At 39.6% G+C, this 12,579-nt stretch overlaps 1 protein-coding gene across 6 annotated transcripts in view; it reads left to right on the top strand.

The window, feature by feature from the left end:
• The window catches only part of KCNU1 (potassium calcium-activated channel subfamily U member 1), a 171,998-nt gene that overhangs the window by 44,768 nt on the left and 114,651 nt on the right, over window positions 1-12,579 (top strand). For all 6 annotated transcript variants that reach the window (XM_082374957.1, XM_082374953.1, XM_082374954.1 and 3 more), the window contains 5 exons: window positions 5,774-5,835; window positions 6,947-7,037; window positions 9,151-9,262; window positions 10,215-10,290; window positions 12,006-12,081. In XM_082374957.1, the coding sequence (XP_082231083.1) occupies window positions 5,774-5,835; window positions 6,947-7,037; window positions 9,151-9,262; window positions 10,215-10,290; window positions 12,006-12,081 (417 nt within the window). The remainder of the gene's footprint in view (window positions 1-5,773; window positions 5,836-6,946; window positions 7,038-9,150; window positions 9,263-10,214; window positions 10,291-12,005; window positions 12,082-12,579) is intronic.

Genomic DNA, 12,579 nt, shown 5'->3' with positions numbered 1-12,579 from the left:
CATGATTTTTTTTTTTCTCTTTCTACTCCTAACTGACAGCATTCCCCTCTCATGATGGGCCATGTCCCTCCCTTTCGGTCACATGTAGCCTTGCTGGAGATTTATACATTTCATGATATACATATATATATATCGTGTGTAATTAATATCACTTTTATCCTTCTTAATTTCAATATCCTGTTGCTAGCCAACCAGGAAGCCACCGCACTGGTTGGCTACCATCACTGGGACCTGGTAGGAATGGGCACCTTTGAGGACGGGTCCCCGCCCATCCCAGGCTCAGTTTTTCAGTGCCCCGTGGAAGGAGTGCAGGAGTTAATGTTAGGTGGTTGCCTGTTCCTCTGCAGAGGCGGCGTGGTACTTCTCAGGCTGCTTCTTTTTCAGACCTTCCTCGTTCTGTCAGAGGGTCCTGGCCAGTACTTCGCTCCCTCCTAAATCATCATGTTGGTCAATTTCCTGATCACTGGCTTTATTTTCGTCGCTGGGGCAGCTTTGATGAGCTGAGTCTTCCCGAGCTCGCGCTCACACTTCCTCCCAGTCAGCTCTGCCGAGGGCTGCCGGTCGTCTTCCTTGTCAGCCTGGGGACGCCTGTATCCAGGATCCCGGAGGCTCCACCCGGCGGGGCTCAGCCTGGAAGCCGCGGGACAGCACTGCGCATGCCCAGCGCCAGGTCCCGACACTGCGCAGCCTTCACCCTGGACAGGCCTCTGGGCTGGCCTCGTTTTAACAGATTTTTCAGTTGAATTTCATTTATAGAATTTTTTTCCTCAGAGCGCTTCTTTGGTCACATCTCATAGACCTTGGCAAGTAATGTTCTTACTTTTAGTAATGCCCAGTTCGTCTTTAGGTTAAGTTTTAATTCTGATTTCTTGCTTGATTCATCATCTATTGTGAGGAGCGTTGTATGCTTTTGTTTCCTTGGTGTTGGACTGGCTCTCTTTTCTACTTTGGTAAAATTTATGGTCCAAGAATATCACTGCCTTTATGATCCCTAGTTTATGGAATTTATGGGGAAATTCTTTGTTGCCTAGTACATGATCAATTTTTATTACTGTGTAATGGACTTTTGAGAGAATCTGTGTATATTTTCCATATCCTTAATTATTTGCTGACTGATTGAAAAGGGCATGTCAACATTTTTCATTTATGATTTTATAGTTTTATCAAATATCTTACATTTCTAACAGATTTTGAGTTATATATTTTATATAACATCAGTCAATGCATAGAGTTACCTGTTATAACTCCTTGGTCGATGGTGCCTTTTACTGATATGAAATATCCATTTTTGTCACATTGAGTGGGTTTTTGTTGTTGTGTTTTTGTTTTTGTTTTTTTACCCAAGGGATACTTTAGAACATAATGTTAGCCAGTAACATTGCTTTCATTTTATTCATACTTGATTAGGATGTCTTTGCCCAGCTCTCTTTCAGTCTTTCTGTCTTATTACCTCTTAAGTGTGTCTCTTTAAATATCATGTAGCTGCACTTTTGTGTTTATTGATTTAAGAATGCATTTATTTGTTCATTTACTGGAGAATTTAATTATTCTCCTTTATGGTGATCTGTTTCATTGGTCTTTATAATATTTAGGGATTGAATTTACTGCATAATAGACTATCTAAATTTCTGTGGCTTAAACAAACAGGGGGTGTGTTGGTAAAGAAAGGGAGAATGGGTATTGGATAAACAACTAGGACCTTTGTGACATCTCAGTTCCTTGTCTTACTGGAGAAGCGGAATGACATGGTGATTGAGAATTTTGAGAGACATGACCTTAAGCATTGGCTTCTCCACTTCATCTTGAACAAGTTAATTTTCCCAAATTGTACTTCTTTCATATAATGTGAATAACCTCCTTAAAATACTGTAGGGAGTATTGTAAACCCTTCAAGGGTGTAGTAAGTACTGACCCTTCGCTGATATTTACATTCCTTATTTGTTCCTTTTTGTTAATTTTATTTATTTTCTTTTGTATCTTTTGACTTGGGATTTTCCATTTTTAATAGAATATCGTAGGTATATCAGTACATGAAATTCAGAACAAACTTCCCACCTGTATTTCTCTCTAATAATATCTCTGCATGTTTTATATCTATATACTGCTCTCGCCTGAGACCTTTGGCATGTTTTTCCTCCACACCACCCCTCCTTCCTTGCAGAAATTGTTGAATTAATCTGAACACTCAGTTCCAGATTGCTACTGTGTTTTTTAGTTTTTTTGGCTTTTAGCATTGTACAGCTGGTCAGATTTTCTTCTTAATATTTGCTTTAGAGTTAAAAATTCCATTAATTTTACCAGTTTTATTAGGCACCATTTTTTCTTACATAACGTATTTTATCTTTCTAATTTTCTTTTTCTTGAGTACTTGCCATATTCACTTGCGAGGGAAATTGTGGGTAGTACACTTTCCGAATTGTTGTATGTCCCCAAATTTTTTTCCCTTTCTCTCATAAGTGAACAATAATTTGGTTGGGTTTAGAATTCTTGGCTTGTAATCCTTTTTCCTAAAACCTCTGTAAATGCTGTTCCAAAGTGTTCTGGCTACTTAAGGATACCAAACTCTTGTCTCTCAGCTCCAAATCCACCCTCTCTCCTCTGCTTTGTGATGTGAGGCTAGTACGCAGTAACCACACGTCTCTTTGGTCAGCTCCCTTGTGCTCTAGAGGAGGGGACGGGAACTGCCTTTCTGTGTTTTACATCTAGTTTTTTCAGCCTCACTTCATCAATGGCTTTTTCTTCCAGTAGCAGTGCTTGGTTTCAGTTTCCAGGCTTTTCCAACAGTACCAGGACCAGCTCACAGTGTCTCTTCAGATGTACCATTACCAGCCAACCCAGGACCCCTCCTCCCAAGTCTGAAGCCCCCCTCCAAAGGGCACCTCTTTGATGCCCTTTGGCATCAAATGTTTTTAAATGTTGAGAATCCCAACCTCCCTTTGTTGATCTCCCAGCCAGTCCTTGGGGGTGCAGCTTCTTGCAGTTACTACCTCTGTGTCACCCCCATGTTCCCTGGTCTTTCCAGTCCTCCAGTACTACTTAACAGCTTTTTAGAATCTCACCAGCAACACTAATTGTAATTCTTAAATGTTTAATTACATATCCTATGCTCACTCTTTCACTGGAGGTTATCTCATCTGTTCTGTGTGCCTGGTCCTCCTGTTTTCTTATACCTCCCGTATAACTGGCAATTTTCTGGTGTCCTCTCATATTCACAAGTGAAGATTTAGAGTATTCATAGCGCCCCTTGTTAACTGCGTTGGTGGCTGTCTGGATTCTGAAGACGCCCATAACCATCCACCAACTAAACGGGCTTTAAGCCCCACTGTAGAAATCACAGCTCAGGTGGCGGGCTTCCTACCCCTCCCAAATAGCCAGCGCTTCCAGACTTTGCCCCTTCAACCCAAGGGAAATTCATAAGTCCTCTCAGAATATCTCCCATTTCTACCTGACTCACCAAACAGCCTTCACAAGCTGTTAGCTCCCAGTGCTTTATTTTGGTTTGGTACACATTTTGTTGCTTATTATATATAATTTCTGGATCATCCTTTTTAGGTTTGTGGCATGAAGTTGATATTGTTCTTAGATTGACTAAAACTAAAATTTTCTTCTTTTATTTATTTATTTTTGTTAACTTTATGGTGTGGAGGACTATAAATATATGACCTTGTTACCATATTTCTGGAAGCCTGTCAGTACATGATTTATAGATGAAGAATCACGTATGGGATTTAGTAAGAGAAAAAATATGTAATCATATGTAAGGAGAAGAAAAACAATTTCATGGAAACTATTAATAATTCTATATATATATATATATATATATATATATATATACACACACACATACGCATATCCTCTCCCAGCATTTTTCCTGAGCTTCAGACTACATTTGTAACCAAATATCTCCATGAGACCCACAGTCTTAGTGATATCTCCATCAACACTTGATTCAGATGTTAAAATGGAACTGACAGTAAGAGTTGAGACCCCAAGAAAAATAGATGCCACTAACTCCCATTAACCTTCAGCACTGCCACTTACAAAGCAGTTGGAAGAAGACCAGTTGAAGCTCTTAGCATCTTGACCAACCCCATGTAAATCTGGGTAAGCTGGAAATTGAAGAGGATTTGGAACAAGCTCTTATTGTGGCAGAGGTATTGGGAGGGTGGTTTTCCTCCCCTGTCAAGTGAGGGACCACTTAGAAAGGTCAGCTGGCATCTCTTGGAACTCTGGGGACACAGAGAGCTGATGTCTGGCTCGTTGGTGAAGAGGGATGGCCACACTGAAGAGAATCTGTCCTTCTAGTGTTTGTTGGGGCAAGGAGTGCTTGAGCTGGTCCGTGGGCCCGATGTGGGTCATATGTGAGAGTCTTCTTGAACCTGCCCAAGTAGGCATCTGGAGGGGGAAGAGTTCCAGTAGAATACAAGAGTGCAAGGTGCACTGAGAAAAGGGTTGTGAGCAACCAGCGAGAGAGGATGCTTTCACTCAGCTCAAGGGAACCGCAGAGGGGACGCTTAGCGATTAAATATTATCAAGCTGCAGCCCGTCTGCCCCCTCCCCTCGCACTTCTGATCCGTTTAAGTTGCTCTCCTTTATTTTCCTAGCATGCATCTTCTCACATACCACCTAAGGTACATATTAATTACTACTTATTGTCTAGACCATAAGCTCCGTAAAGGCAGGGATATTTGTATATGTTGTTTCCCAATCACCAGAATAATACTTGAGTCATGATAAGTACTAAAGAAATATCTGTTGAATTTGAATATGAATTGAATTGGGAATCTCCAACAACCCAGGAAAATAAACAGTAAAAAGTCCAGCATTTCCTGCTATTAGCTCCCCTTTCTGTTCACGGCCTGACACTGACCTACGATTCTCAGAGGCCAGAGGTAGCCTAGTCAGTAGGCAGCTGGGACCAAAAAAACAAAAAGGGTTAACGGAGAAGAAACGAATCCCTTTTTGCATGCTAGTAGCCTGCTCAAGGAACACCTGAACTGGAAGGGAGTGAAGCTTTAATTGTAAATAAAATACAGTTTTACACAGGACTGAACATATTTTTTTAAATGTTTGGAAACTAGAAATAACTGATTACCTACAGTTGACCTAAAAATTCACCGAGGCTGCAAAATATTTCATCCAAATGTATTGAGGGTTTTAAATGGGTAAATTTCTGATTATATTCCACAAATTCTTATTTTACAGACCAGATATATTGGCAAGTTAAAGCGCTCATTTTCTCTTCTCACTTTATAGCATGTTCCCTCCTGTCAGAATTCTGCCCATCCTTTAGATGGGCATGTTTGGGACTGTTTCTTCTCCAACATCATAGGCAATTCAAGTTCAGAGTCTGTATCCCACGGCCCTCATTTTCTAGCGTGTAATAAAGTGCATAACTCATATTAAGCACTTAATAAATGTTTGATGAGTGAGTGAATGAATAAACAACAGGACTTCTTGAGCTCAGAAAACCTTCGGAGCAGCAGAAAGGACAAATTGTTTATTCTGAAGTGTGTGAAAGTTAAAATTAGGTAGGTAAAATGGGTAGGTACATGTCCATTTATTGAATACCCAGTAAAGGTCCAATCAGTTTTTGTTGAGTGAATGAATGAATGCTAACATAAATGAATGTGTGGGGAAAAATGGCTACAGATGTATAGGCAAGGGAAAAAGGTAAAACACAATTTTGTTGGTATGTTTATTCATCTCTGTTCATGCTAATAGAATGGATCTGTACATTTGTCTGTGTTTTTTTTTGTTTTGTATTTTTCAGGTGATCCTTGTCTTTGTGCTAAGCATTGGGTCTCTTATAATCTATTTCATCAACTCCACTGAGTGAGTAAAATCCCCAGTCAATCTTGTCTGCTCATATCAGTAGCTTACCAGCTAATTTGGAATATTCTGTCAGGAATAATGCTTAATATACTTTCACGTAAACTCACACACGCAAGCTCATAAGAAAAGGATAAGTGTTTAGTTTCCCCTAAGAAGTACTAAACCCAACTCCACAAACAAACAAAAACATGCATGAGTTTCTCCTGTATCCTGTCATTCTACGCTGCTAGGAGCTGGGGTGCTGTGCATATGTCTATTCTGGTTTCTGGGACTACAAGCCTCCAGCTGTTGTCTCCTCCTTTGGACCGTTTATGTGGGCCTTACGTGCCTTTGGATTCCTTAGGTGTTAAAGCAGAAGTTCTCTAGTCATTTCAGGGTTTCTCATAGGTTCTAGACAAGTTTGGATGGTCTGAGGAAAGAAAATGCTAGACCTCACCAGGGATGTAGGAGCAAACTATCCTCTGTTCTTTTCTGAAGGCATTCCCTTCTCCTGTGCCAAAGTTAGGACAGCTTCTTGGACACAACCCAACCTAATCTGAGCTCCATGCTGATCCTCCGGGAATTTTATTGGATTTCCAGCTAAAGTAACACTGGGGTTACAGGGCCACACAGGTCAGGCCACTTTAGAGATCCTACAGAAACTAGGAGTCCTTGTTTTGTGGATTCCTTACTGACCTTTTAGGGACATTTCCTTGGAATTTGCTTCAGATCAGTTCATGTGACGTAGAGTAGCTCTCTATCAGAAGTATACTGAAGCCAAAATGTTGTCCTGGCTGGGTAAGATGGTCTTGCACACCCAAAAGAGCCACATAACCTCTGTGCCTCTGAATCCCACTGATAAAATGAAAATGGAACCAATAAACTCCATGAAAAGAAGAGCAGGTAATTCTTCTGTTATTTTCAGCTACATTCACGGCCCAGTGGTTTTGTTCATTGCATACCTCTACTCCCAAGAGAAAAGTAATTTCCTTGAGATGTGCACGTAAGTGTCTGGGTTGACCATTCATGGTAAATAAATAGAAAATTGCCCACCCGTTCTCTTTATTTGGTCCTCTGTAGCCACAGCTTTTAAAATGTCCACCTTTATAAACTGTCTTTGTTTCTTTTCCAGCCCTGTTAGAAGCTGTTCTTCATACCAGGACAAAACCATCCCGATTGATTTGACTTTCAATGCTTTCTTTAGTTTCTATTTTGGATTGAGAGTAAGTACCTATTGAACATGGGAGTAAACGGGAATACAACAGGCGCACTGTAAAGAGATCTGTATTATACAAAGAGATGCCTTCCTTAGACAATCTGCCTATGCTTTCAGGCTCTAAAGCCAGAGGGTCTGAGCCCTAAATTGTCAAATGTATAACGAGACCCCCAAACTCTCTCCTGCACTTGAAACTGTAAACCAGATCAACAATTTTAGCACAAATGAAAAGGATGCCTTGTTAAAATATCATCACCCTATCACCCTGTCCTTCTTATTGGCTTCCCACTTGCCACTCAGAAGAGTGACTAGTAATCACAAGAGGGCAGAACCTGAGTAACAAGCCTCTGAAAATGTCATTGGCTCCACTGATGGCATATGTGCCATATAACTCTATAAAATACTCTTGTGCCTTTAATTTTGTTGCATTCATGTATTCAGTAGTTCTCTCATTCCACAAGCACTTTTTGAGGGCCCACCCTAGATCTAGATTCTAGATTTATCTATCTCATGTTTGTGAGATAGATATACACACACACACACATATACACACACACATATATATACCCACATATACACACACACATACACATATATATACACACACACATATATATAAACACATACACACACACAGATATATACACACATATACACACACATATATACACACATATACACACACATATACACACACACATATATACCCATATATACACAGAGACATACACACACACACATATATACACACAGACACACATATACACACATATACACACAGGCACACATATACACACACATATACACACACAAATATACACACATATACACACACACATATATATACCCATATATACACACAGACACACATACACACACACACATATACACAGACACACATATACACACATACGCACACATATACACACACATATATACACACATATACACACACATACACATATATATACCCACATATACACACACAGACACACACATATATGCACACACATACACACACAAATATATATACATATACACACACATATATATGTACCCATATACACACACACATATATATACACACACACATATATATACACACATATATACACACATATATATACACACACACATATATACATACACATATACACACATATACACATATATGTACCCGTATACACACATATACACACAGGTATACATGTATACACACACATATACACATACACACACGTATATATATATACACACACCTACACATGTATATATACACACATATACGCACACACATATATGCACACGCATATATACACACACATACACAAACGTATATATATACACACACATACACATGTATATATACACATATATTCACACAAATATATATACACATATATACACATGTACACACACAAACATATACACACATACATACACACATACATACACACAGAAGTATATGTACGCACATATAAGTGTGTATGTATGTAATATGTATGTGCGTATGAAAGGTATGTTATATATGTATTTCTATGACCTTCCTTCAAACTTATTTCAACCACAGTGGCCATCACAGTCTTATTTTTACAGCAGCCCCTCCCTTCTGGAAGTGCCTGCTTTCTTAATCCAAATGGGGAAGCTCATAAACACAAGCCTTGGCCAACCAAACTTCTAGACCTTTTCCATTGAAGACCATCCTAAATCTTGTATCTTCCTTGCTCACAAATAGAGGGTTTTATCTATGTAATTATATATATATATCAGGAAGTTCTAGGAGCAGTAGGAAGGTCAAAGTGATTATTCTGAAGTAGGAGAGTTAAGATCTGGTAAGTAAGGTGGATTCATGTTCATTCATTGAATACCCACTAAAGGTACAATCTCTTTATCTATATGAATATATAGGTGTATATATATATATATATATAACTGTGTATTTACTTATATAGCTATATAAATATATATGAGTGTATGTATGTATACATTGTATGTATGTAATAGAATGCGGTCAGAGCTTCAGTTGGTGGATGAAGTGTACCTGAAAAAAGCCACTCTTGTGTTCACTGTAAAATTTTTGAGGGTAACAGAATTTGGGAACTTCTGTTTTCATTTCATAGTTTGTGGCAGCTGATGACAAGGTCAAGTTCTGGTTGGAGATGAATTCGATTGTAGACATCTTTACCATTCCACCAACCTTTATTTCTTATTATTTGAAGAGTAATTGGCTAGGTAGGTGAGTTGTGGGAATCAGAAGCAATCTCAAAAAAAACCCCTCAACATTCATCCGTAAGTATCCTTTCATTTTCCTTTAAAGCCTAAATGACGTTTAAAAAAATTCCTCCCCGTGATTGTATGGTTTTGTAAGACATTTTCAGAACCCATTCTTTTTTTTACCCCAGTCCCTGGCGATGGGCCTGATGCCAGTAGGTGTACGAGGTTGTTTATTGTTTATGGATTATCCGCACCTGAGGGGCAGGGCCCCAACATCCTCGCCCCCTGTGGCACCTTTGTGCTGAGATCCCACATGACTGGGAGAAGTGAAAAGCCTCCCGTGGTCTTTAAAAAGTATAAATCATCATATCCAGACACGCGGTGACCTGTTAGAGATTTTTTTAATTAGTTACTTTGTCTTTAAGGTGGATGTATGGACAGTACGTGGGCATTCTGTGGCTTTTGTCAGTTTTTATGTAATCTTATATTATTATTTATTATCTACAAAATATTTCTTACTAGTGTTACTATCAAACTACATAAAGGCGAACAACACGCAAACCCTGGGGAGCGTATCACAGAGACTCTATAGTCAGGAGTTAAAGTGGTTTATGGATCATTTGTTCTCCATTCTAAAGAAGAGTTAAATAGAGTAAAATGTGAGCTGTGCTTATTGCATACTTTGTAATAATAATACTCAGCAATGCTTCGAGGTAGGTATCATTATAATTCCCATTTTACAGATGAGGAACTAGAGAAGCTCAGGGCGTTGCTTTAGATTACAACAGCCATTAAGTGAACCAGAATTTGAACCAGTGCTCAGGTCTTAAACTGATGACATTGTAAGATATTATACTTGAGCATTTCAGGGAAAGAAAGAACGTAAGCAGTCCCAGGTGTGGTATAATTCAGACTGCTCCCTTTGTGACCCTCATCTTTCGGCAGCTTTCTTTTTTTGATTGGTTTGTAGGTTTAAGGTTCTTAAGAGCATTGCGGCTGCTGGAACTCCCTCAAATCTTGCAAATTCTGAGAGCCATCAGGACCAGGTAAATGCCAGCCCTGCCTCAAGTACTACTTACTCATTCGGATTAGGAAATTCAAATGTTAACTGAACCTTCAACTTAGCTCATTTCCCATCAGAAACTTCAGTGCAAAAGTCACGAAATCCCTTACTTTCCAAGATACCATTTGCTTACTTTTCTCTCACTGCATTAACCTCACACACTGGCTGGAAAGTTTGCAATCATCTTGAAGAGTGTGTTTCTTCTCTGTTTCTTGGACCTACAGTGTGTCAGTCCATTTAGGCTTTAATTCTCCCCCGCACCAAAAAAAAAATTTTTTTTAATCAAAGCAATTCAGACAAAATAGACTTTAAAATAAAGACTGTTACAACAGATAAGGAAGGACACAACATAATGATCAAGGGATCAATCCAAGAAGAAGATATAACAAATGTAAATATTTGTGCACCCAACATAGGAGCACCTCAATATATAAGGCAAATGCTAACAGCCATAAAAGGGGAAATCGACAGTAACACAACAATTGTGGGGGACAGATCGTCCTGACAGAGAATAAGCAAACGCAAGCCTTAAATGACACGTTAGACCAGATAGACTTAATTGATATTTATAGGACATTCCATCCGAAAGCAGCAGAATACACTTTCTTTCTCAAGTGCACACAGAACGTTCTCCAGGATAGATCACATCTTGGGTTGCAAATCAAGCCTTGGTGAATATAAGATAATTCAGATCCTACCAAGCATCTTTTCTGACCACAACACTATGAGATTAGAAATCAGTTATAGGAAAAAAACTATAAAAAACACAAACACATGAAGGCTAAACAATATGTTACTAAATAATCAATGGATCACTGAAGAAATCAGACACTTTGATTCTATACATTCGTTGGCATGAATCGATCCACTGCTGTCTAGGAATGTAAGACAATTCCTCCAAGCCTGAGAGCTGCCCACCAGCAGCAGTGAGTTCTTGCTTACAGAAATAGAGCTACCTAAATATCTCCAAAAAATTAAAATTACAGTTAAAAAAAAAAAAATCCAACCTACCTGTAAGCAGCAATCCTGTTAAAGTTTTAGGCAATTTGGTCTAACATTACCCACTCACAATCCCCATGCCTCTGCATTCTCACTAGAAGCATCAAATAGTACCGGCCAGGTGGGTCTCACTGCTAAGGGTTTATGCTTTATGGAGCATTTGTGATCGGAAAGGGCTGTTCTTGTGTGGTCGGTAGCCTTGCTGAGAACCACAGAGATTTCGGCTAAACTCTAGGGCTTCCGTTAGGAGACAGGAGCTTGTTTGATCCTCTTCATTCAAAGATGCTGGTGTGAGTTTAGCAATATGGAACTACATTTCTGTGATCTACTCACAATTTCATTTTGCAAGCCCACTCTCTGGATCCTTGGGACACTGCCCTTTTTCAATATAATATTAGGCTAGTGGAGATCATCAGAACCTAAGCTTTTTGAACACGTGTGTGTGACGGGGTGTGCCTGAGAGTTGTGCATCTCCGATTTTAATATGTATACGAAGCAAGCAGGGGATCCTGTAACAATGCAGATCAGTCGGTCAAGGCAGGGCATGGGGTGCTGCATTTCCAGTGTGCTCCCAGGGAAGTGTAACATTGCTCCTGGTCCATGACCCACACTTTGGGGAGCGAGAGTTTAGAGGACGAGGTATTTGTGTTGTTCGGGAACCTGTCAGAACCCAGCAGCTCTTTGTCTTTCTTCCCCTAGCAATTCAGTGAAGTTTTCCAAGCTGTTATCCATCGTTCTGAGTACCTTGTTCACTGCTGCCGGATTCATTCACCTGGTGAGCATCTCATCCAGCTCCCTGATGTTGCGAGTGAGCATGAATGTCTTTTATGTGAAAAACGGAGGCAAACCTTCTGAGCGCCTGTCTCCATCACTGTAATCAGTGTGAGGTTTTTCTTTTCACCTCCTTTGGATGGGTTTTCTCCACCCCATACTTCTCACAAATATGTATCTCCTACACTCACGGTATCGATGTTCCTTCTTCCAACTTTCAAAACCTGCTCTTAGGAAAGGATTTAATAAGTTTACTCTTCTAAGGTATAAGCAATAGGTAAAGTTTATTACTGTATCATCATAGGGGTTCCAGCAATTTGAAAAAGAATAAAGGGTCAGAGAAATGAAGCCAGTGAGAGAATTTTGTACTTACAAAAGCTGCAGAGTTGGGTGAGGGAGCAGTTGCTGAGTTGCGAAGGGGAGTTTTGAGACTTTCTTGGTTCTCCTGGAATCAATCTGTATACATAGCTGCCTCCTTCGCGTACAAGAAAGGTTAGTTCTC

The sequence above is a fragment of the Balaenoptera borealis genome (assembly GCF_965194805.1).
Source record: "Balaenoptera borealis genome assembly, chromosome: 21".
Taxonomy (NCBI): domain Eukaryota; kingdom Metazoa; phylum Chordata; class Mammalia; order Artiodactyla; family Balaenopteridae; genus Balaenoptera; species Balaenoptera borealis.
The sequence above is the reverse complement of the archived record's forward strand: the minus strand, read 5'-3'. Positions and strand labels throughout refer to the sequence as shown.